This window comes from Sorex araneus, chromosome 1 (assembly GCF_027595985.1).
Source record: "Sorex araneus isolate mSorAra2 chromosome 1, mSorAra2.pri, whole genome shotgun sequence".
NCBI classification, from domain to species: Eukaryota; Metazoa; Chordata; class Mammalia; order Eulipotyphla; family Soricidae; genus Sorex; species Sorex araneus.
Genome location: NC_073302.1, coordinates 191,099,971 through 191,126,349, shown reverse-complemented (window position 1 = coordinate 191,126,349; position 26,379 = coordinate 191,099,971). Strand labels below are relative to the sequence as shown.

The 26,379-nt window shown below is 43.4% G+C and overlaps 1 protein-coding gene across 2 annotated transcripts in view; it reads left to right on the top strand.

Moving 5' to 3' along the window:
* INTS4 (integrator complex subunit 4) overlaps nt 1–26,379 on the top strand; it is a 97,073-nt gene that overhangs the window by 9,974 nt on the left and 60,720 nt on the right. For both annotated transcript variants that reach the window (XM_055118715.1, XM_055118674.1), the window contains exons 3-5: nt 4,577–4,694; nt 6,606–6,712; nt 17,381–17,566. In XM_055118715.1, the coding sequence (XP_054974690.1) occupies nt 4,577–4,694; nt 6,606–6,712; nt 17,381–17,566 (411 nt within the window). The remainder of the gene's footprint in view (nt 1–4,576; nt 4,695–6,605; nt 6,713–17,380; nt 17,567–26,379) is intronic.

Sequence of the window (26,379 nt, the reverse complement as noted above, 5' to 3'; positions counted from 1 at the left end):
GAGGACATGCCCACATCCAATCAGAGGCATTTTCCTGGGGTGGCTGGTAACTGCAGGGCGAATGTGGCGCTAGGGAGGTCATTGCCAACCCAGGAACAGTCACAGCTGATGAAAACAAAAAGCAACCAGCAGAGTGACCAGTCTCAATGGAATTTGTGTCCTGCCAAGAGGCAGCTCAGACTTTTTTCACTAGGAAATGGAAATATTGAAGGATTATTCATGCTTATGTAGAATTTTAAATTTAAACTCTGTGAAATGTCACAATAGTAAATTGTAATTTATTTAAGCAGCATAAAAATTATATAAGCTAGTGAGACTTACCTGTGGGAATGAAAACTTTTTACATAAAACTCCAGATAATACTTTGGAGAGGATTGAGCAATTTTTGCAGTTTCGATCAACTGTCCACTCAAAGTCATGTTCTCAGAATGGACTTTACCTCAAATCGTAGAGTAGCCTGCCTACTCTCAATCCCTTACATACCTTCTCCCTCCTCTTCTTCCTCCTCTTCTTCTCCTCCTCCTGCTCCTCCCTGTTTCTTCTCTATTCCTTTTCTTCCTTTTCCCCCTCCTCCTCTTCCTCCTACTTCTCCTTCCTCATCAATGCAAGTCATGGGTTCTACCTCTGAGCTACTTTATCCTTAGCTTCTTTATTCTTCAGAATTCTTACGACCTGGAATTTATTCTTTCATTCATTCCTTTTTTTTTTTTTTTTTTTTTTTTTTTGTGGTGGTGGGCAGGGGCACACCTGACAGTGCTGTGGGCTTATTTCTAGCTCTGCACTCAGGAATTACTCCTGGTGGCTCAGGAGACCATATGGGATGCCAGGAATCAAACCCAGGTCAGCTGTGTGCAAAGTAAGCATGCCATCATTCTCTACGGCTTCTCTCGTCCTCCCGCCTTACTTCTGTCATCAGTTGCTCTTCCTGTCTTTGCCAGCTTTATTCACTTTAATGTAAGCTTTACAGGGCTGGAGTTACTTTGTTTTGTTCACCATCACCTTGATTCCAGTGATGCTTGGCTCGTAGGCCATCCTCCTTGTGGAATTGTTGATCACATAAGTGCATTTTAATTTTAATTAGTTAGGTTAAGGCGGGCTGGAGCATTAGCACAGTGGGTAGTGTGTTTACCTTGAATACCGACAACCCAGGTTCGATTTCTCCACCCCTCTGGGAGAACCTGGCAAGCTACTGAGAGTATCCCACCTGCACGGCGGAGCCTGGCAAGCTACCCGTGGAGTATTCTATATGCCAAAAACAGTAACTAGTCTCACAATGGAGACGTTACTGGTGCCTGCTCGAGCAAATCGATGAACAATGGGACAATAGTGCTACAGTGCTACAGTGCAGGTTAAGACACTATGATTTGGTTTTTGGGCCATACTCAGTGATACTCAGGGGTTACACCTGGCTCTGCACTCAGGAATCACTCCTGACAGTGCTTGGGGGATGCTGTGGGGTGCCAGGGATCAACCATGGTCTGACCTCTTGCCAGGTCACATGTAAGTGCATTCCCCACTGCTTGTTGGTCCAGCCCAAGGCTCTACTGTGACTTATAAAGTGGTCCATAATAGAGCTTCAGACATCTCAGCACTAACCCCACCACCAGTGGCAGCTTTCCTCCACCAGTGTCCAAGGCTCCTTCCCATTTTCTAGCCTGCCTCCTTGGCAGGCACATTTTAAAGTTGTAGTTTGGGTCTCCAGCTTAGTGTTGGGCTCTGTGGTTTAGATATATACATATACCTCACTTTATACTGCTCATATGCTAATTTTACATTAGACCGCAATTTGATACTAGATAAAACTAATGCTTTCATATTGACTTCCCCCAAAAGTTGACTTTGTATTTATAAATTCACAGACATAATCTAAAGGAGAATGGCATGAGCCTCCTTCCAGTTTCAACAATTACCAGTGTTTTGCCACTCTCTGGGGATGTTGGGGCAAATCCCAAGGTGCATGTCATTTTACCGAACACTTAATTATCTGTTTAACATGTAAAATTAGTCAGCATTTTGGGTTTTGGGGCCACACCCACCAGTCCTCAGGGCTTACTCTTGGGTTGTGGTCAGGAATCACTCCTGGCAGGCTTAGGAAACCATATGTGAAGCTGGCGGTGGAACTGGGGCCTGCTGCTTATAAGGCAAGTACTTTAACCTGCTCTGTCTCTCCAGCCCTTAGGGTTTTTATTTTTGTCTTTTGGGTCACACCCAGTGATATTCCGGTTAGCTCCACCCAGCAGTAACCCGGTGTAGCCTCTGAAGTCCAGTCCTGTTCAGCTTTCTCTGTCTTGTCATTTGGACCATTTGAAGGACGTTGTTGGTTAATTTATCTGTCCTTTGGGTCTTGCAGCCTATAGCAGCCCCCAGCATCTCCCCCTATTTTTTTTTGTTTGTTTGTTTGTTCTTCACCATGTATATTTATTGTTTTAGAACCAGGACACTCATCCTGTGGAATTTTTCATGTTATGAAATAGGCAGTTGCATTCTTTCTTTCATGTTTTTTTTTTTCTTTTGGTTTTGGGCCACATCTGGTGGCTTATTCCTGGCTCTTTCCTTTGGGGTCATATCTCTGGGCCTTTGTGGGACCCTCTGTTGCTGGAGGTGGGACTGTGGTCAGCTGCATGCAAGGCAAGCTATTTTTCTTTTTTTTTTTTTTTTAAATTTATTTATTTTTAATTAGAGAATCACCGTGAGGGTACAGTTACAGATTTATACACTTTTGTGCTTATACTTCCCTCATACAAAGTTTGGGAACCCATCCCTTCACCAGTGCCCATTCTCCACCACCCGTAAACCCAGTGTCCCTCCCACCCTCCCCAATCCCATCTCCCCCCCACCCCACCCTGCCACTGTGGCAAGGCATTCCCTTCTGTTTTCTCTCTCTAATTAGCTGTTGTGGTTTGCAATAAAGGTGTTGAGTGGCCGCTGTGCTCAGTCTCTAGCCCTCATTCAGCCCGCAACTCCCTTCCCCCACATGGCCTTCGACTACAATGTAGTTGGTGATCGCTTCTCTGAGTTGCCCTTTCCCCGGAACGTGAGGCCAAGGGCAAGCTATTTTTCATGTGGCTTTCATTTGCTTTTATGGAGCTGCCCTTCTGAGTTGCATATTCATAGGGTTCAGTTAGATTGGTCCTGAGGCTGGAGTGATAACACAGCGGGTAGGGCGTTTGCCTTGCACGCTGCTGACCCGGGTTTGATTCCCAGCTTCCCATATGGTCCCCTGAGCACCACCAGGGGTAATTTCTTTTTTTTTTTTTTTTTTTTTTTTTTTTTGCTTTTTGGGTCACACCCAGCGATGCACAGGGGTTACTCCTGGCTCTGCACTCAGGAATCACCCCTAGCAGTGCTCAGGGGACCATATGGGATGCTGGGAATCGAACCCGGGTCGGCCGCGTGCAAGGCAAATGCCCTACCCGCTGTGCTATTGCTCCAGCCCCCACCAGGGGTAATTTCTGAGTGCAGAGCCAGGAGTGACCCCTGTGCATTGGCGGGTGTGACCCCAAAAGCAGAACAAAACAAAATAAACAGGATGGTCCTACGCTTCACATGATAAGGTGATGATCAGAGAAAGGAAGGGACCAACATTTGTCTGCTTCTGAGTATTCTTTTTAGTTTTTTTGTTTTGGGGCCACACCAGGCAATTTTCAGGAGTTATTCGTGGCTCTAAACTCAGAATTACTTCTGGTGCTCAGGGAACTTTATGGGATCACTGGGTCAACTGTTTGCAAGATAAGTGCCTAGCCACTGTACGATTGCTTTGGCTTCATTGCATGACATTTTTGAGATGTGGTGATTTTATAAATCTGTATATACATTTATTTTCATCTATAGGGCAATGTCTAAATTGGGGAGCACTTCCTGAGATCAAAACAAAAACAAAAATGGTCTGCTATCTGGAGTGCAGACATAAGACGTGTTTGCCTTCCCCAGATTCTTAGCAAGAGTGAAACAGTCTTTCTAGGATAGGAGTGACACCTGCAGAACTACTCTCTGAGGCCCGCATGGCTCGACCTGGAAGCAGGATGGGCGCATGGCCCTCATCCTGGAAGCAGGACAGGTGTATTGCACTCATCCTGGAAGCAGAATGGGTGCATAGTCCTTGTCCTGGAGGCAGGATGGGTGCCTGGCCCTCGTCCTGGAAGCAGAATGGGTGCATAGTCCTTGTCCTGGAGGCAGGATGGGTGCCTGGCCCTCGTCCTGGAAGCAGGATGGGCACAGCACTCTCGTCCTGGAAGCAATGTTGGGTGCCCAGCCCTTATCCTGGAAGCAGCATTGGGTGTTGGCAGTGTTGATGGTACAGGGTGTTGAAACTCTGTCTAATGCAACTACACAGAGAAGTTGGTTTGATTCCTGAGGCACATTTCTGATTGAAAATTACTGACTTTGGGCAGGCGTTCTAAGAAATTCTCATTCCCTCTAGAGCATAGCGATGAGAGAAAAGCTCTGTCCATTATGGCATATAACATTAATTTTTTAGAATGAAAGCCTTGAAATCTTACTGGGCCATTGAATCTCTTCCGAGATGTTGGTTTTTAATGTTTATGGTGGTTAACTGAACACCTTTTTTTTGTTCCAGGAGAATGATCCTTCAGTGAGACTGAGAATTGCATCTTTGCTGGGTTTATTATCAAAGACTGCAGGATTTTCACCAGACTGCATTATGGATGATGCTATTAACATCCTTCAGAATGAAAGTAAGTTGTGGTTTGAAAGTGCTGTAGTCTTTCCTTCTGTGTAGAATTTAGAACAAAACTGTGTTGGTTGCTATTAGAGAGCAATTTGAAACACTGGAGTGATAGTATAGTAGGTAGGGCATTTGCCTCGCATGCAGCCAGACCTGACACCCCATATGTCCTCTGAACACTACCAGGAGTAATTCCTAATAGCAGACCAGGAATAACCCCTGAGCTTTGCTGGGTGTGTTTCCAAACTAGGGGAAAAAATTTGAGGGTGACTTAATAAAACCATGGATGTATACTTACATTATAGTTAAAGTGTGGTTTGTCTCTAAGTAGTTGTCATTTATTCACCTAGTAAGTGCTATGTACGTAAGACAGTTTATACATTCTGCACTATAGATAATAACCTTGCCAAAAGGTTATTTGCCAGGGGCCAAAACCGAAGCTCAAAGAAACGACCACACTTATGGCTACCTAGTTTGTATCAGGGCTAAAGATTTGTTGACTGTGCCAGACTTGGTTAGAGATCTTGTAACGTGCTATTGTGGTCCTGTGGCCTATCGCAGTTTAGTTCCTACGAAAGTGGTAACTTGGCTGGGAGGGGCCTCAGTGGCAGAGCACTTGCTTGTCTTGCTTGCAAGGGGCCCTGGGTTTCATCACTAGCACCACTGCACACACACACAGATGGACAATGAAGGTCACACATAGGTACAGAGGACAACAGAGTTAATATGTAGGTACAGAAGGACCACAGAAATCACAGATAGGCCAGGCCATCAGAGGTCACATATGCCGGCGTGCGTGCGCGCGTGCGCGCGCGCACACACACACACACACACACACACACACACACATATATGACAACAGAGGTCAGACACTACACACAACAACAGAGGTCACATAAGCTGGCACACACACACACACACACACACACACACACACACACGACAGCAGAAGTCACATACGCGGGCACATACATACATTCTTAACCTGTGTAAATTTAGTTTCTACAGTGATCTTTATTTTTAAAATGAAACAGTATTTCCTTTATTTAAACACCATGGTTACAAAGTTCATAATACACTTGTAGGCACTCAGTGTCCCAGCACCAATCCCACCATCAGTGCGACCTTCCCTCCACTATTATCTCCATTTTCTAACTATTCCCCCAAATTTCCCCCTTAGCATGCACACAGTAACTTATTTTTTTAATGCTTGTTACAACTGAATGAATGGCTAATGGAATTATCAGAAATGCTTAAGTAAAAAAAAAAGTCGTGAAAATTATTGTATTGTATAACACTGTGTTGTTAGGTCCTTCTCTGAGGAGTTACTAAGCTCTTTGCTGCTAGTTGAGCCTTCTGTATTATTAGTTTCATTTGTTGAATTTATTGGCTTCTCTGTTACTTTCCGATCTACTAGGATGTCTTTATTGTGGAATTAGGAGGTATGAGCATTCCAGAAACTTGAGGATCTGTAGAATCGGCCAACAAGTTGACATGGTGGTGGCTGTGGGGTGTGGAAGGGGCTGGCAGGGCTTCTGTAAAGACAAGGGAGAAGGTTGCCCACTCCCACTTGGAGAAGGCTCCAGAGTTCTTAGCCTGAAAGCTGGTGTCCTGGGAATTTTCATGATTTGGTGTCTTTGCAGAGATCATTAGTGAAGCAGTCAGTGGGGACATTGGTGTGGCAGCAGCTGTGGGTGTTGGGTGTGGCTGGTAGGGCTTGGCCTATCGTCCTCCCCAAGGCACCCCAGAGTCTTCAGCTGGGAGACCTATGGAGCATGGATTTTAGTGGCATGGCTTGCATCTCCTCAGAGATTTAGTTGTGAATCTGTAGAGCAAGGCCAGTGGGTAAGCTGACATGTGGCTGTGGGATCAAGAGTTTATACATTGGGAAATTTTACAATCCAACTTTACTTCTTTCTAGAGTCTCACCAAGTTCTAGCTCAGCTGTTGGATACTTTACTTGCAATTGGCACTAAACTCCTGGAGAATCAAGCAATTCAGATGCGACTAGTTGATGTAGCCTGTAAGGTAAGGGAATATAGCTGGACAGTGGGCTGCTGTGGCACAGATAGCCAAGCTTGATCTGGAGGAGGATCTCTTTAGCTTCATTCTTAACTTGTAACTGAGAACTGCCAAAGACGGTCACTGTTCTATGTCCTGTTCCATGGTTTTTGTTTTTGAGTTGAATTAGAAATAGAGCTAACGGGAAACACAAGCACGAAAATGGGTAAATTTGTAACTGTACCCTCATGGTGACTCACTAATTAAAAAAATAAATTAAAAAAATATTAAAAAAGAAATAGAGCTAAGTAAGTTGTCACAAAATAAAAATTTTTTCCTCCCGAAAGAAATGAAAAAAATTATAGTAACTACCATGTATATACTGTAATATTTTCACTCTTTCTATTTTGGTACTTTGCATTTAATTTTTCATTTGTTCTTTATCACTGTTGAGATAAGTATTGTTATTCCTGTTTTACAAAGCTGGGGATTGAGGTTTGGGACATTTAACTTACTCACATATTCATAGACAGGAGAGTTCAGGAACAGAGTATATGAACTCTGGTTTCCTTGATTCCAAAACCTGTATTCTTTTTATTAAGCTTTGTTGTCTCAGCAAGGGTACAATTGTTTGGAAAATCTTTTTAAGTTAGTGTTTTACTGATCATAGGGCTGGAGCGATAGCACAGCAGTATCGCGTTTGCCTTTCATGCGGCTGACCTGTGTTTGATTCCTCCGCCCCTCTCGGAGAGCCCGGCAAGTTACCGAGAGTTTCGCGCTTGCATGGCAGAGGATGTACTAAAAACAGTAACAAATAAGTCTCACAATGAGAGACGTTACTGGTGCCTGCTCGAACAAATCGATGAGCAACGGGATGAGTAACAGTGACAGTGACTATGCATAGATTGGTTCTTTTAAAGATGGAGTGTGTGTGTATGTGTGTGTGTATGCATATATACATACATATATATGTATGTATGTTTTGGGGCCATACCTGGCTCCATTCTTAGGGAGTACTCCTGGTAAGTCTGAGCTAATCAATCAGACGGGGTGCTGGGGATTGACTCTGTAGGTTGCATACTGGATAAGTGACCTGCTCAGTGGCCATCTCTGCAGACTTTAAGCTGGAGCTTTTATTTATTTTTATTTAAAAAGTATTTTCATATGGTTGTTCACATTGATTATATTCAATATTTCAGCATCAATCACACCACCATTACACCTACCCAACACCATTATTTTTAATTTTCCCACCACCGTTCAAGCCTGCCTGCCACAGGCAGATTCTAGATAATTTATTTTCTATTGCTTATTATTAATATCATGTTAGGTCTCTTGGCCGCTTTGCTTCTGGAATTCTAAATATGTAAATGATTGGGGTCCAGAGACATTTCTGTAGGGAGCTAATCCATTTTGAGATTCATTAGAGAGTCTCTTAAATGTGGCCCAGAGGCAGTTAGTAGGCATGACAGCCAGGACCCTGAAGGGGTGGGAAGACAGGACGGGACGAACTGTCTCACCCACTATGTGGCCAGGAGTATTCAGAGCCTGTCTCCTCATACCTGGGTTTTTCTTCTGAAAGTTTGTGGGCACTGGGGGTTAATCTGGTGTGGGTGGAGAAGGGATACCCACTCCATCAAAGGTGCCCCTGTGGGATCTGCTCAGCATGGAGTCCGGAGAGATTACTGGCCGAGAACTGTTGTCTTCCAGGATTCACTGCTGAGTCCTAAACTAGAGTTTAAATTGGCTGCCTTTTGGGGCTGGAGCAATAGCACAGTGGGTAGGGCATTTGCCTTGCACATGGCCAACTTGGGTTTGATTCCCAGCATCCCATATGGTCCCCTGAGCACTGCCAGAGGTAATTCCTGAGTGCAGAGCCAGGAGTAACCCCTGTGCATCGCCTGTGTATTTACAAAAAAAAAAAAAAAATTGGCTGCCTTTCATGCATGGCTGAAGCCTAAAGTTTATAGCATTCATTGTCTTTACTTTCAATTTCTCTCTCTTTTTTTTTTTGGTGAAGCAGGAAAGTTGTTACTGAAACTTATTTACAAAGATGTGAGGGGAGGGGCTGGAGTGATAGCACAGCGGGTAGGGCGTTTGCCTTGCATGCGGCCGACCCGGGTTCGAGTCCTAGCATCCTATATGGTCCCCTGAGCACCGCCAGGAGTGATTCCTGAGTGCAGAGCCAGGAGTAACCCCTGTGCATCGCTAGGTGTGACCCAAAAACCAAAAAAAAAAAAAAAAAAAGATGTGAGGGGAGAAAAAGGGAGAAGTACATGTTCAAGAGACAACACAGACTTCTTCAGAATGGAAAATGACAAGCAAAGAAACAGGCAGTGAGGACAGCGGGGATGGCATTTGCCTTGCATGTGGTTGACACGGGTTCGATCTCCAGCAGCCCATATGGTCCACTGAGCATTGTTGGGTATGGCCCAACATCTCCCCCTTCCCCTGCAAAAATTAAAAAATTTAAAGGAAACAGACAAGTGAGCATAATACCTATTCAGGGGGTAAATGGGCTTGAAGAGCAAAACTGCTTTTGACTGTTTTAAAAAATGAATTTATTTTGAGATTATAAGAAGCCAAGTATGTTTGAATTGTGGGAAAGGATTATATGCATTGAATTAATTGAATTAGAAAGCTATGTGTGAAGTCTAGGAAAGCGTTTCATTTATTTTAATAAACAATGGCAAAAATAAATGAACCTGAAATACTTTGAAAGGTATATTAAAAGCTTAACTGCTGTGGAGTTCATACCCACTTCAGTCAGCTTAATCAATGCCTGATTAAATAGCAGTACTCCTGCATTTAAAAAAAAGTAATTGTATTTATTTGAAGAAAATTGGTTGAAGGATATTTATAATTTTATGGTTGTTGTCCATATTTCCAGATTGTTTCGTATAAAAAGCATTTGAAGGAGCATCTGACTTTGATGACATTTTCTCTTTTGCATTTAGATAAATGCTTGTGGGGAAGGAGGGCCCGGAGAAAAACCAATAGTCGTCAGGGTCTATTCCTGTCGACTGCTCAGGAGGTATGACCCCTGACAGTGCCCGGGGATCATGTCATTCTGGGATTTTTAAGCAGGGTTGTCTGGGAAAGCCCATAATGCCCTCTTGATAAATAAATGCTGCTTCACATTAAAGCACTTGGAAGATGTGACAGGGATACATTGAGAATGCGTTAATTGGCAGAAAAGCAAAAGACTGGTGTAAAAAAACATCTGACAGGGGGCGACCAGGGGAGAGCCCTGGCAGCTCTCTCTATTGTCTGCCCAGGTTCTGGGGGTTGGTCCTGGGCCGCTCCCTCAGCCAGGGTGGCCCAGGTCATGGGGCAGACGAAAGAGGAAATGAGGGCCAAGCCCGTTGATTGATCAGTTGCCATTTATTCCATTCTCTCCATGTGCCTGTTCTAGTCTCTAGTCTCTCTGAGCTCCCCATTCCTCCTTTCTCCTCTCTCTCCCCCAGCACTCTTCCTCCATAGCTCCTCATTCCTCCATCCCCGCTCTCTTGATTCTTCCCTTTTTCTCCTTTAGTCTCTCCCCCTACTTGTCTCCCTGTGCCCTAGTCATATCCAGCAAAATCAGCATAAGAAAGCCCTTCTCCAGGGCCCACCAGGTTCAAAGGAAATACCACCTAGAGGCATTCCCCTCCTCTAGGATCTTAATTAACATCTCAATATTAGTTGTTTTTGTATGGGCACAGTAAGAGAGACATTGAAGCTTGTAGGGCAGCTCTCCAGGGAACATCTTGCCACAGACTCAGACTATAGCTGCTCAGGCCAAATTAATCATTCCTAACCCAAGCAGGATCCGAATCTAGTTATTACTTTTTGGATCATGACAGCATTTCTCCATGACCAAGCTCTTAACTTATAGTTAAGCATTAGGCACTTTGGCCAGGCCCATCTTGATGCCAGGGTAGCACATAACTCACTGCTTGTCCTGGGTCCATCCTGTCCCTCATTGGGACCCTGCCTTTGGGGGTGCTAGGAAGTAATGGCAGTTGAGGCTTAGGTCTAGAGAACAGATGTCCAGGAGGAAAATACAATGTAGAGTCAAATGACTCCTAGGTTACAAAAGCATAGCATTTGCTACAGTCTTCCTGTGCCCATACAAAAGGACATGGCTCTGAATAAACTATGCAAAGGCTCAAGGAGAAGAGAAAAACAATATTTACAAGTTAACAGAACACAAAGAAAGAAGTTACAAATAAACACAGAGGAAAGGGAGCACTGTAACCCAATAAACCTAAACTACCTGATGCTATGTTATCCTACAGACTGGTAGAAATTCATTATTGTTTTAAAAATGATAATGCACTCTTAATTCTAGCAACTTCTATTTTGTATTAAAATAATGTGTATTTTGGGGGGCTGGAGTGATAGCACAGCAGGTAGGGCATTTGCATTGCTCACGGCAGACCCTGGTTCGAATCCCAGCTTCCCATATGGCCCGCTGAGCACTGCCAGGGGTAATTCCTGAGTGCATGAGGCAGGAGTGACCCCTGTGCATCGCTGGGTGTGACCCAAAAAGCAAAAAAAAAAAAAAAAAAGTCTATTTCCCAAAAAAGCCTAATTGCTGGGCCTAGAGTGATAGTACAGCAGGTATCCTGCTCGAATTGCACATGGCCGACCTGGGTTCGATTCCGGGTACCCCATTATGGTTTCCTGAGTCCTGCTAGGAGTCTTTCTTAGCACAGAGCAAGGAGTAAGCCTAAATACTGCCAGTTATGACCCCAAAACAAACAAACAAAAAAACAAATGAATAATGAAAAGCCTAACTAGTAAAAAACAAGACACTGTTTGAGTGATTCAGTGTTCTCCTGTGTGATAGATTCAGTTTAACTGGGGGAGTCTGCAGTGAGAGGGGTGCCCTAATAAGGGGTTGTTATGCAGGAAGAGTGACTTGAACTTACATTTTTTTTCCTGTAAAACTTTATACTTGGAAAATTTGAAATGATTCTGAAAATTATAATCATAACTGCTACGCATTTGTGACTATTACTAGACTTTTGATATCTTTTCTGTACCAATGACATTTTTATTAAATTAATTTTTCAATTGAATCACCATGAGATACCAGTTACAAAGTTGTTCATAATTGAGTTTTAGTCATACAGTATTCCAACACCCATCTCTTTACCAGTGACACCTGCCACCAATGTCCCCAGTTTCTCTACCATTCTTCCTTCCATTTCCAGCCTGCCTCTATGGCATATACTATTTCTCCCTCCCCACCCCCCCTTTTTTTCCCTTTTACTAACTGTAGTTTGCAATACTGTTACTGAAATACTGTTATATTTCACTTGACCCCATTCAGCACTCAGTTCTTGTACAGAGTGATCATTTCCAACTATCATTGTCATAGTGGTCCCCTCTGTCCTTACTGTCCTCTACCCACCTGTTGCCCTTACTTGCAAGCTTCCTACCATGGGCCAGTCTTCCTGGCCCTCATTTCTATTTCCTTTGGGTATTATTCTCATTCTCTCTCTCTCTCTCTCTCTCTCTCTCTCTCTCTCTCTCTCTCTCTCTCTCACTCACTCTCTCTCTCTCTCTCTCTCGCTCTCTCTCGCTCTCTCTCCATATATATATATGTTTATATCCTGCAAATTAGTGTGATCATTCTATGTCTGTCCCTCTTTCTCTGACTCATCTGACTCATTTCACTCAGTATGACTTCATTTTTCACTCCATGACTTCATTTTTCTTAACAGCTGTATAGTACTCCATTGTGTGGAATATTAGGGATGTACCATAGTTTCTTTATCCAATCATCTGTCTCAGGCACTTGGATTGTTACCAGTTTTTAGCTGTTGTGAGTAGTGTTGCAGTAAATATAGGAGTGCAGGTAACTTTTCTATATTATGTTTTAGGGTCTCCTCGGTATATTCCCAGGAATGGTGCTGCTGAGTCATATGGAAGCTGTTTCTAGTTTATTTTATTTATTTACTTATTTTTTAATGAATCACTGTGAGGTACAATTACAGACTTAAAAACTTCCATGCTCATGTTTCAGTCATACAATGATGGAGTACCCATCCCTCCGCCAGTACCCTTTCTCCACCACTAATGTTCCCAGTATCCCTCCCATCCACCCCTACCCCACCACCCCTGTTTCTAGTTTTTTTGAGGAATGTCCACATTTTCCAAAATGGCTGGACTACTTGGCGTTCCCACCAACGATGAATGAGAGTCCCTTTCTCCCTGTGTCCGTGCCAGCATTGGTTGTTCTTGTTCTTCTTCTTCTTTTTGCTTTATTTTGGGTCACACTCGGCAATGCACAGGGGTTACTCCTGGCTCTGCACTCAGGAATTACTCCTGGCAGATGCTGAGAATTGAACCCGGGTTGGCTGCGTGCAAGGCAAACACCTACCTGCTGTGCTATCGCTCCAGCCCCTGTTCTTGTTCTTTTTGATATGTGTCAGTCTCTTGTCCATGAGATGACACCTCATTGTTTTGATTTCCCTCTCCCTAATGATTAGTAGTGACATAGTGTTTCTCACGTGCTTTTTCTGCCACTTGTATTTCCTTTTTTTAAGTCTTTTTGGGTCATACCCAGCAATGCTCAGGGGTTACTCCTGGCTCTACACTCAGGAATTACTCCTGGCGGTACTCGGAGGACTGTATGGGTTCCGGGAATCAAACCCAGATCAGCCATGGATGAGGCAAGTGCCCTACCTGCTGCACTATTGCTCTTGCCTCTGGCCATTTGTATTTTTTTTTTCGGGTCACACCCGGCGATGCACAGGGGTCACTCCTGGCTCTGCACTCAGGAACCACCCCTGGTGGTGCTCAGGGGACCATATGGGATGCTGGGAATCGAACCCAAGTCAGCCGAGTGCAAGACAAACGCCCTACCTGCTGTGCTATCACTCCAGCCCCCATTTGTACTTTTTTGAGGAAGTTTCTATTCCGCTCTTCTTTTCATTATTTGATGGTGTGGGATATTTTTCCTTGCAAAGTTCTACCAGTGCCTTATATAGCCTTGATATTAACCTCTTATCAGATAAGTGTTGGGTAAATAACTTTTACCATTCAGTGGTCTGTCTTTATATTCTGATCATCATTTCCTTTAAGGTACTACTTAGTTTAATGTAATCAAATTTCATTATTTCTGCTTCCATTTGATTGGGTGGTGGTGTTTCATCCTTGAAGATGCTTTTAGCTTCAGTGTCATGGAGAGTTCTGCCTACATTTTCCTTTGCATATACTGTATGGATTCAGGTCTGATATCATGGTCTTTAATCCACTTTGATTTGACTTTTATGTATAGCCTTAGAAGTGTGGGTTAGTTTTTTTTTGCCCGTAGCTGACTTTGCCCAGCACCACTTGAAGAGTCTTTCCTTGCTTCACTTCATATGTTTTGCTCCTTTATTGAAGATCAACTTATCATTGACCTGAGGGTCTGTCTTTATTTCAATACCATGCTGTTTTAATTACTACTACTTAGTAGTACAGTTCGAAGTTGTTGAAAGAGATGCTTTCTTCAAAGTTGAAAGTGATACCTCCCATCTTTTTTTTTCAAGATTGCTTTAGCAATTTGGAGGGGTTTATTGTTCCATATGAATATCAGCAGTGTTTGATTTATTTCTTTTAAAAAATGACATGAGTGTCCTTTGAAATATGACATGAGGGAGTCCTTCGAATCTATACAACGCTTTGGGGAATATTGCCATTTTGATGATGTTAATCCTACCAATCCATGAGCAGGGGACGTGTTTCCATTTCCTAGTGTCCTGTTATCTTTTGGAGTGTTTTTTTTTTTTTTTTTTAAATAATTCTTTACGTCTTTAGTTAAGCTGATTCTGAAGTACCTGATTTTCTGAGGCACAATTGTGATCAGATTTTTTGTTTTGTTTTTGTTTTGGGGCCACATCAGTGGTACACAGGGCGTATATCAGGCTCTCCACTCAGGAATCTACTCCTGGTGGGGTTGGGAGACCAGATGGGATGCTGGGGAATGAACCAGGTTGTCAGCATATCTTTTATTTCTCTAGTGTATAGGAAAGCTATGAACTTTTGTATTCTAATTTTGTAGCCTACCGTTTCACTATGCCAATCTGTTCTTTTTAGGAGCTTTTTGGTAGTCTTTAGGATTTTCTATATATAGTATCATGTCGTACACAAATAGTGAGAGCGTGATTTCTTTCTTTCCTATCTGGATGCCCTTGCTATCTTTTTCTTGTCTAATTGCTATGGCAAGTGATTCCAATATTATGTTGAATAGAAGTTGCAAGAGTGGGCAGCCATGTCTTATGCTTGATCTTTAGAGGGAAGTCTTTTAGTTTTTACCCATTTAATATGTTTGCTGTGAGCTTGTAGTAAATGCCTTTGACTACGTTGAGGAAAGTTCCTTTAATTTCCATCTTGTTGAATGTTTTTGTCATAAATAGGTATTGGATCACGTCAAATATTTTTCTGCATCTATGATATCGTATGATTTATATTTTTTCTTTTCTTGATAGAATTATTATGTTGGTTGACTTGCATGTGTTAAACCATCCATGCATCCCCGGGATGAATCCTACTTGATCCTGGTATATGATCTTTTTGATGAATTGTTGTATTCTATTTGCTAGTTTTTTTATTGAGGATCTTTACATCTGTGTTCCTCAGGGATATCGGCCTGAGGTGTCTCTCTCTGCTTTTGGTGTCAGGGTAATGTTTGCTTTATAGAAACTGTTTGGGAGTGTTTGTGTTTCTTCAGTTTCCTGTAAGTGAAAAGAATTGTCAGTAGGTCCTCGTGGATGGTTCAGAGGAACTCACTGGTGAACCCATCTGGGCTGGGCTTTTGTCTCTCTGAAGACCTTAGATTACCCTTGCAGTTTCCTCCGTAGTGTTAGGTGTGTTCAGGTGTTCCACATCATCTCGGTGCAGCCTTGGGAGGTTATAGGAACCGGGAATTTATCCATTTCTTCTTGGTTCTCTCATTTCATGACATAAAGTTTCTCTAAGTAATCTCTGATGATCCTTTGAGTTTCTGTGGTGTCTGGTGTAACATCTCTTGCATTTCTGATTGTTTATTAGGGTTTACTCTCTATTTATGAGTCTTGCTAGTGGTTTTTCGAGCTCGTTTCTTTTCTCTATTTCTTAAAATTTTGGTCACACCTGCTTTGCCCCCAGGAATTACTTCTGGCAGTGCTTGGGGGACCATATGGGATACCAGGAACAAACCTGGGTCAACTGCGTACCAGAAAAATATCTTACCTGCTCTACTATCACTCTGGCCCTTTATTTGTTTATTTATTTATTTATTTATTCAGAGAACCAGCTCTTGGTTTTATTTTTTTTTAATTCCTGCTCATTAACTTTTGCTTTTATCATGTTAAAAATTGTTTTATTATTTCCTTTCTTTGCTTGCTTGGATTCCTTTCATTGATCATTTTCCAGCTTTTAAATTTATGAAGTCAAGTTATTTATGTGGATCCTTTCTTTCTTCCTGATGAATGTCTACATCACTATGAACTTTCCTCTTCACATCACTTTTATTGTCCCACAAGTTCTCATTCTTGTTTGTTTTACATGAATCTCTAAATTAGAGATAGAGAAAGAAAGAAAGAAAGAAAGAAAGAAAGAGAGAAAGAGAGAAAGATGAAAAGAATCTTAGGAATCTCCTGGCAATGCTCAGGGGACCATTTGGGATGCTAGGATGAAACCCAGATTCGTTCGGTGCAAGGCAAGTGCCCTTCCTGCTCTATCATAGCTCTGTCCCTCCTAGCACATCCATTGCTTTCCTTTCTAGCTTTAAATCACTCTGGTTCTTTCCTTTCCTTCCCTCCCCCTTCCCCTCCCCCTCTCTCTCTCCTTCTCCCACTGTTATTTTTTACTTTTACTTTTTCTACTCTCTCTCTCTCTCTCTCTCTCTCTCTCTCTCTTCCTCTCTCTCTCTCTTTCTCTCTGTTGTTTTAGCCCACCGAGCAGTGCTTCAGGCTTACTTCTTATTGGCTTAGAGGAGCATGAGGGGTGCTGGAAATAAAAACCCAGATCTGACACATGCAATGCAAGTGCCCTACCTGTTGTACTATCTCTCTGGCTCCTTTTCTTTTTTCTTAAAAATTGAAGACAGCATATGTGTGCTTTGTATTATAAACAATTTCACGTCTACTGTACTTTCTAATTCTTTTCTCCCTTCTTTCTTTTCATTACTGTTGTTGTTATGACCCATGTTATCTGCACTGGCTGTGCCTGATGGGGATGTCCTACTCTTGTCCGAGACTGACTGTGTCTTTTACACTTCCCTTGCCTGGTGGCGTCTCCTCTACTTAGCTGTGGCTCTTGCTTAGTCTCTACTTAGTCTGTGGTCCTTGTGGATCACATGCAATAGTGCTGGTATTATCTCCCCTCCCCTCCCTTTTCCCCTGAATTGGAATTCAGTTTTGTGATCAAACTCCAAGGATTTGTAAAATGCTTTTAATTTAGAAATTGTGTTATTTCTAGCTTTAGCAAGTAAAACACAATTTAAGGGGAGTGTGTGTGTGTGTGTGTGTGTGTGTGTGTATGTGTGTGCACGCATGTGTGCGCACTCGTGCATTTTTAAATGTCTGCTTGGTTAGGGCCTAGTGATGATTTTGGGAAAACAGTGATGAATAGTGGGGCACTATCTTTTCATGATTCTCTTTGGAAGATAACATTCTTAAAGATCTGTTGCTTATATTTAAGATCTTAATCATATCCCTTTGTTTATTCTCTTTATAGCACTTGACAGACACATCCCATGGAGTCAGAAATAAGTGCTTGCAATTACTTGGCAATCTTGGCTCTTTGGAGAAAAGTGCTACAAAGGATACGGAAGGCCCAGCTGTCAGAGATGTCCAGAAGATTATAGGGGATCACTTCAGTGACCAAGATCCACGCGTCAGAACAGCAGCTATAAAAGCCATGGTAACTGTGACTGCTAAAGTAGGCGAGCCAGTTTTGCTTGCTTCTTTTATTTACTTCAGTGTTTGACCCTCTGTGGTGCCTTTTGTCCTCCTCACGCACACCTTGCAAAGTTTCAGAGAAGAAGGTGTCTGTGGCGTCTAGAACTCTAGGCCATTCTCTGTGTCATAAATAGATGCTTGCTTATCTTGGTGTTTCTTTGGTTGCTTTCACATAGCCTTTTCTTTCTTTCTCTCCCTTTCTTTTTTGGGCACACATGGCAGTGCTCAGGCTTACCTCTGGCTCTGATCTCAAGGATCACTCCTGGTGGGCTCAGAGAACCATGTGAGCTGCCAGGAATTGAATCTGGATGAGCAAATGGAAGGCAAATGCCCTCTCTGCTGTGCTATTGCTCTGGCCTCCATCTATCCTTTTGGAATTAGAATCTTCCTGACATACTGTTGGGTAAGCTAACTAAATTTCTGGAGAAGAGCTGCACACCTCTCTGTGTGCTTACACTACCCCACTAGTATTAGTGCTGTTTCCAGAATCAGATTGGCCCCCTCCATCTAGTTCCCAGACCCCCTTTCAGTGCTCCCTTGAGGTATAACTATGGTATCATTCACGGTCTGTGAGTTAGGGCTAGGGTTTGAATCTGAGGCCTCACACATGCAAGGCAAGTGCTCATTTACAATACTGTGCCTGGGAAGTGATTTTTGTTGGGATTTGTTAGTTTGCCTGCTTTGATTCCTTTTATTCCACATGTAAAAACCTCTCTGGTTTTAGTCTTTCACTTTCTGACCCACTTCTTTTTTTTTTTCTTTTTTTTTTTGTTATTGTTTCTGACCCACTTCTATTGGCATAACAACTCAGGTTCCATCTACTTTGTCAGAAGAGCAAGAACTCACTTTCAAAATATCTACACATCTGTCTGTCATTGGTCAATCTTGGATTTTAGTGTTTGGGTCATACTAGTGACCCAAATCCAGTTTACTAATTGATGCTTGGGGGCTACTCCTGCTGGTGCTTGGAGCCATGTGGTTCTGGGGGTGCAGCCTGGGCTTCCGGCAGGCAAAGCTGCTTTAGAGCTCTCAACCTCTTCTTTTGTATTTGATATATGTGCTACAGTTTAAATCTTATAGGCATGTCTTTTTATATAGCTGAGTCTTTAACCCATTTTGACTTAATTTTTGTAAATGGTAGTTAAATAATGATCTGGTTTCATTTTTCTTCTGTGGTTGTTCAGGTCTCCCAAAACCGTTTGTTGAATACACTTTCCTTTCTCCAGTGTATGATCTTGGCTCTTTTGCCATAGATTAAATATCCATATGTAGAAGAATTTCTTTTTTTTATTTTATTGAATCACTATGTGGAAGGTTACATAGTTCTCAGGGTTATGTCAGTTATACAATACTCAAACACCCTTCCCTTCACCAGTGCCCATATTCCACCACCAACCACCCCAGTATACCTCCCGCCCCCTCCTGCCCCCCCAGTCCCCGCCCTTGTAAGTGATAAGTTTCACTTCGTTTTCTCTTTATCTTGATTACATTCCATGTTTGAACACATAACTCACTATTGTTGCTGGAGTTTCCCCTCCCCCCCAAAAAAAGACAGTCCTACTGCCAAGGAAGCATTTGATAATTAGTTTTCCATTGCTGAGAATGTAGAGATATTAAGTCCCGCTGTTTGTTACATAACTTTTCTTTTTTTTTTTCCCCCTCCTTCCCGTGCCACCGAGTTCATGCCTGCTTAGTAATCTTCATAGTATGATTGACGCCACGCTGCCTGACAAAGGGAAAAAAACTGAGAAAGATGGTTATTTCCCGTCGTCAGCTGGCGTGGGGCTATGGCTTAGTTGATAGTCTAGCAGTATGTCTGCAAGCAGTTTCTGGAACCAAAAGTAGTGCGCTGGTATTGGCCCCGGCTTGAGACTCCACCAGCGTCCCGCTGTTCCATGTACATAATAATTTTTTTTTCCTTATATCCCGTTCCCACGCCACCAGGTTCGTGTCTGCTTAATGGACATCATAATATTGCTGACGCCACGCCGCATTTCTTCCCGAGAAAGAAGGATATTTCTTCTCCTCGGCCGGTGTGGGGTTATGGCTTAGTTCAGTCTAGAGAGATGGCTACTACTTTGATTGCCTTCAATATTTCAACAAAAGACTTACTATTCTTGTTAGGATTTTCCCCCTAAAGTCCGACCCATTAAAAAGGAACCATTTCATATTGCTGATGATTAGATGACATTAGGTCGCGTGGCGGCCACGCAGTTTTGGGTTTCTGTATAAAGTCCAGGGAAAATTCTGCCAGAAATTACATCACTGCAAATTTTTACCCTTTTATGGTGCTCATAAAATGGAAAAATCTAGAGAGAAATACCCTTTCCCACTGTCGCAGCCTGGCGTAAACTCTCAGTTCACATTCTGAAAGTATTTCAGCGGGCTGCTGGTGTCCAAAGTAGCTCTTTCGGGCTCCTCGATCATGCTCGAGCGGTAGCAGCGGTGGAAAGGGCGCTCACGTGGGTCCGCTGGGCTTTAGTATCAGCAGGGGTTGGGGGCCGGTGCCCCCCTGCCCCCTGGGATCTCCCGCGTATCCCGCCACAGCTGTATTGGTGTCTCCATTTTGTGCTCAAAAAGCAGTGAATGCTGTGCTGTGCCCAGGGGGGAGGGGTTGAGAGAGAGATTTAAAAAAAGAGAAATACCCTTTCCCGCTGTTGCAGCCTGGCGTAAACTCTCAGTTCACATTCTGGAAGTATTTCAGTGGGATGCTGGTGTCCATAGTAGCTCTTTTGGGCTCCTCGATCATGCTTGAGCGGCAGCAGCGGCAGAAAGCAAGAATTTATTTCTAGGCTCTTAATTTATTAAAAAAAATGCTTTGGGGGGTGGGGGTTTTTGGCTCACACCGGCAGTGCTCAGGGGTTTCTTCTGGTTCTGCACTCAGGAATCACTCCTGGCAGTGCTGAGGCACCATATGGGATGTCGGGATTGAATGTGGGTTGGCCTGTGCAAGGCAGACTCACTCCCTGCTGGAGCTTCCGCTCCCCTTATATGTGTTTCAGTTGTCACTACTTTATCAATTACTTTGAAGTCAGAGCTATCTACTTCTGTGGTTCCTTTTTTCAGGATTTCATTGCTGCTTAGGGTCTTTTGAGGTTCCATGCAAATTTTAGAATTGTTTTAATTTTTTGGAACTTTTATTGCAGTTTTGATAGAAATTTCACTGAAGAAAAATGAAACCAGATCATTAATTAACTACCATTTACAATTTAAACTTTATTTTTCCAATCCATGAACGTTGGATATATTTTTGTGTTTTTTGTATTTATCTTAATAGTGTTTTATAGTTTTTTCTGCAGTGGTCTTGACCTTTTCTGTTCAGTTTACGTCTTTTTTTTTTTTTAAATGGGAGCTGGAAGAGGGGTGGAGTGGCCATAACCAGCAGTGGTTAGGACTTACTTAGGTATCGTTCCTGGCAGAGCTCAGGGTACTATGTGGGATGCTGGGGATCGAACCTGGGTTGGCCTACCAAGACAAGTGCTCTATACCGTCTCTCCGGCTCCTTTAATGCTTCCCCCCCATGCTTTTTTGATGAGAGTATAATTAGTTAGGTTTTTCCACTTTTCTTTATTGTTGCATATAAAAGTGCAGTGGATTTATGTGTTAATTTTCTTCCTTCCACTCTCCTGTTGTCACCTGTATTCAGTTATTTCTAGTATCCTTAGGAACTTCTATGTATCAGCAAATAGTGATGACTTCTTTTACAATCTGGGTTCCTTTTATATCTTTTTTTGCAAAATTGCTTTGGCTAGAAAATCCAAAATTTTGTAGAACAATAGTGTTGAGAGTGGGTACCTAGTGGCATTTCTGAAAAATTTTTGAGTTTTTCATTGTGTATGATGTTAGCTGTGTTTTTGTCACATATTTTTTTATTTTGTTGGAGTTGTTGTTTTTTAATTTTTATTTATTTATTTATTTATTTTTTGCTTTTTGGGTCACACCCGGCGATGCACAGGGGTTACTCCTGGCTCTGCACTCAGGAATCACCCCTGGCCGTGCCCAGGGGACCATATGGGATGCTGGGATTTGAACCCGGGTCGGCCGCGTGCAAGGCAAACGCCCTACCCGCTGTGCTATCGCTCCAGCCCCAATTTTTATTTATTTTTAATTTTGTTAAATCATCATGGGGCTGGAGCGATAGCACAGCGGGTATGGCATTTGCTTTGCATGCGGCCAACCTGGATTCAATTCCTCAGTCCCTCTCAGAGAGCCTGGTGAGCTACCCGTGGCGTCTTTGATATGCCAAAAACAGTAACAAGTCTCACAATGGAGACATTACTGCTGTCCGCTTGAGCAAATTGATACAACTGGAAGACAGTGCTACAAATCATCATGAGATACACAGTTACAAAGTTGTTCATGATTAGATTTTGGCCATACAATCTTCCAACACTTGTTCTTTGACCAATGTACACACACTTCCTACCACCAGTATTTCCAGTTTCCCCCCTTCCACCTCCAGTCTCCTCTATGGCAGCACTTTTCTTCTCTCTCTCTCTCTCTCTCTCTCTCTCTCTCTTTCTTTCTCTTTCCTTCCTTTTGTGTATTATGTACAGTTATTGAAAGGTTATCAGTTATTTCCCCTTGCCTACTTGAGGCACTCAATTCTTGTCAAGAGTGATCATTTCCAACTATCATTGTTATAGTGGTCCCTTTTTTATCCTAGCTGTCCTCGCTCACACTTGTGGCAAGCTTCCACCATGGGCCAGTTCTCCTGGCCCTCATTTCTACTGTCCTTGGGTAATAGTCTAATGGTTTTTATCTCCCACAAATGAGTGCGATCATTCTGACTCATTTCACTCAGCATGATCCTCTCTTAATGTCCATCCATTTATAGGCAGATTTTATGACTTCATTTTTTGTGGTGGATTTGTAGTATTTCATTGAGAAGTTGTTTTTTCTATTCCCAATTTATTTAGATTTTTTTTTTTTTTTTTTTTTTTTGCTTTTTGGGTCACACCTAGCGATGCTCAGGGGTTACTCCTGGCTTTGCACTCAGGAATTACTCCTGGCAGTGCTTGGGGGACCATATGGGATGCCGGGGCTTGAACTCGGGTTGGCCACGTGCAAGGCAAACGCCCTACCCGCTGTGCTATCGCTCCGGCCCCTATTTAGATTTTTTTTTTTTAGTCAAATGATTTTTAATCTTGCCCAATAATTTTTTCTCTTTATTGATAAGGACTGGAGCAGTAGCACAGTGGGTAGGGCGTTTGTCTTGCACGCAGCTGACCTGTGTTCGATTCCTCCATCCCTCTTGGAGAGCCTGGGAAGCTACTGAGAGTATCCCACCTGCACGGCGGAGCCTGGCAAGCTACCCGTGGTGTATTTGATATGCCAAAAACAGTAACAACAAGTCTCACAATGGAGACGTTACTGGTGCCTGCTCGAGCAAATCGATGAACAATGGGACGACAGTGCTACAACAAACAGTACAGTGTTGACAGTATAGTGTATGACAGTACAGTTTATTGATATGTTCCTAAGATTTTTTATCTTTCTCTCATTGATGTGGCATATTACATTATTATATTGCTATTAATATTACATTGATTCACATATACCCATTTTTGCATCCTGGGACAAAACTCAGTTGATTTGGGGGGGTTGGTTGGGGAGAGACACACCTGGCTTTGCTCAGGACTTCCTCCTGTCTCTGTACTCAGTAGCCCCTCCTGCCATTGTTTGGGGGAACCATACGTTGTGCCAGGGATCAAACTGGGCTTGGCCATGTGCAGGCTTAATCCCTGTACTCTCTCTCCAGTTCGTAGTTGATTGTAATTTGTATGATTTTTTTTTTTTTTTTTTTTTTGCTTTTTGGGTCACACCCAGCAATGCACAGGGGTCACTCCTGGCTCATGCACTCAGGAATCACCCCTGGCGGTGCTCAGGGGACCATATGGGATGCTGGGGATCGAACCTGGGTCGGCCGCGTGCAAGGCAAACGCCCTACCCGCTGTTCTATCACTCCAGCCCAAGTATGATATTCTTAATGTATTGGATTCAGTTTACCAAGACTTTGTTGAGGATGTTTCTCTTCTTATCAGAGATACTCTTCTAGTGCCAGGGAGACAACTGAGAGGGCTGGTATGCATGCATTCTGTGCTGGAGGCTGAGCGTCAATCCCTCAAACACTAATGGGGATGACACCAGCCACTGTCACCTGCTCCATTTCCATCAAAGCCCAGAGATTCTTTTCTACAGTTTTTTGTTTGTTTTGGGCCATACCCGGTGCTCAGGGCTTGCTCCTGGCTCTCTGCTCAGTAGTTACTCCCAGCGGTACTTGGGGGACTGTATGGATGCCCGGGATTCCAACTCGGGTTGGCTGCATGCAAGGCAAGTACTTTACTCTTGGTCCTATTGCTCCTGTCCCCGGTTATACTGTTTCATTCATGCTGATCTCATCTGACATGGGAATCAGGATAATGCTGGCCTCATGAATTGTGCTTGGCAGCATTCCTTCTCTGATAGTTTGGGAAGAGTTTGAGGGTAAGAATTACGTCTCTGAGAGTTTGTCTCTGAGAGTTTGTCCAAATTCAAAGTCATTTAGTGTTGGGCTTTGCTATTTTAGGGTTCTTTTGATGAATGTCTTAATTTCTTTTTTTTGTTTTTGTTTTTCTGGGCCACACCCAGCAGCACTTAGGGCTTACTCTTGGCTCTGTTTTCAGGCATCATGCCAGGTAGGCGCAGGGGACCATATGGGGAGCCAAGAATCAAACCCAAGTGGGCTGTATGCAAGGCAAACACCCTACCTGCTGTACTGTCACTTTGGCCCCAACTGTCTTGATTTTCTTTTTGTATTTGTGTCTGATCTTTTCAAGGTATCTCTTTGCATCAGTCTTGGAATGTTGTAAGACTCTAAATATGTATATATGTCTTCTGGTCTATGATTGATCTGGTCTATAGCTGATCTTAGTGATCTCTTATATGTTTTTGTATTTCTGTAATATCCATTATAATTTTACCTCTTTTGTTTATGATTCTTTTTGTTTTATTCCCTTTCTAGTCTAGGCTGGGCTTATCAGTTTTGTGTATCTTTTCATAGAATCAACTTTTGGTTTGTATAGTCATTTTGGTTTCCATTTCTTTTACTTATGTTTTAATTATTATCATTTTCTTCTCTAGTTTAATCTTCTGGGTTTTTATTTTTGTTTGTTTGTTTTTTGGCTTTTTTGGGTCACACCCGGTGATGCACAGGGGTTACTCCTGGCTCTGCACTCAGGAATTACTCCTGGCGGTGCTCAGGGGACCATATGGGATGCTGGGATTCGAACCCAGGTCGTCCATGTGCAAGGCAAATGTCCTACTGTGCTATCACTCCAGTCCGTAGTTTTGTTTTTTTATTAGTAGGGGCGTGGACAGGTTTTGGGCCACACCTGATGGTACTTGGGGCTACTCCTTGCTCTGGGGTTGCTCCCAGTAGTGCTCAGTGGGCCAGTGGTGCTTCTGCCTGAGTGCCTGTGCTTAGCTCACTGGGCAGTCTTGTTAACCCTTTGTGGTATTTTAAGGGGAGTTTTTTTCTGATGCAGTTAGTGTAGCATCTTTTCTGGGTGAAGACTCTTGGCTCTGCACTCAGGAATCACTCCTGGCAGGTTCTGGGAACCGTGTGGGGTGCTGGGAATTGAACCTGGATTATCCAAGTGCAGGACAAGCTGCTGTACTATTTCTCCATTCCTTACATGTATTTCTAAAAGGTAGATGTACAATGTGTATTCATTAAACTAGCATATCAAGTCATTGCCTTTGTCCAGGTCTTCTGGGGCCAGTGGCCCGGGATGCGGGTGGGTGGGCAGGGATTGTTGCGAGTGGGCATTTCATTAATAGACATGAGTTTACCTTCCCTGTTTTAGAAATCATTTGAGCATTCAGGGTGGGGTTACCCATCTCTTCTCAGCTTCTTATCATTATGTTTTAATTATCTGGTATCTGCTTGGGATAGTCCAGGACTGCTCTTTCCTTCCTTCCCTCCTCCCCTCCCTTCCTCCCCTCCCCTCCCCTCCCTCCCTCCCTCCCTCCCTCCCTCCCTCCCTTCTCCCTCCTTCCCTTCCTCCTTTTTTTTTTTTCTTTTTGGGTCACACCCGGCAATGCACAGGGGTCATTCCTGGCTTATGCACTCAGGAATTACCCCTGGCGGTGCTCAGGGGACCATATGGGATGCTGGGATTCGAACCCGGGTTGGCCGCGTGCAAGGCAAACGCCCTACCCGCTGTGCTATCACTCCAGCCCCTCCCTTCCTCCTTTTATCTATTCCTCCTCCCCTCCCTTCTTCCCTGTATCCTTTTTTCCCTCCCTTCCTCCCTGCTTCCCTGCATCCCTCCTTCCCTCCCTTCTTCCCTTACTTCCTCATTTCCTCCCTCCCTCTCTCCTTCGCTCCCTCCTTTCCTCCATTTCTCCTCAGTCCTCAGTGCTGAGCTCCTCGTTACTTTTGTTCTTGATCACTGCAGTGAGCAGAGGTTGTGCATGGTCTGCTGTGGTACTGCACTCTAGTGATGATGCTCACAGGAATCCTGTCTGCAGTGCCTGAAGCACACCCCTCTGGCCACTGTGCTGACAGTGCTCCTGGGTGAGGCCAGTGACCCTGATTGCTTTGTTCCTGCATCTGCTGGCTGTGTGCTCACCCTACTGTTCAGCTGGCAGAGACTGCACCCGTGTGGCATGCTGGGCCTTCCTTGCAGTGCATGGTCCTGGGACCTCTGTAGACAGGAAGCTAGAGCTGGTAAGGGCTTCTGTGGAAAAGTCTTTGACCTGGTATCTTGTTATGTAATGCTCATTGTGCTG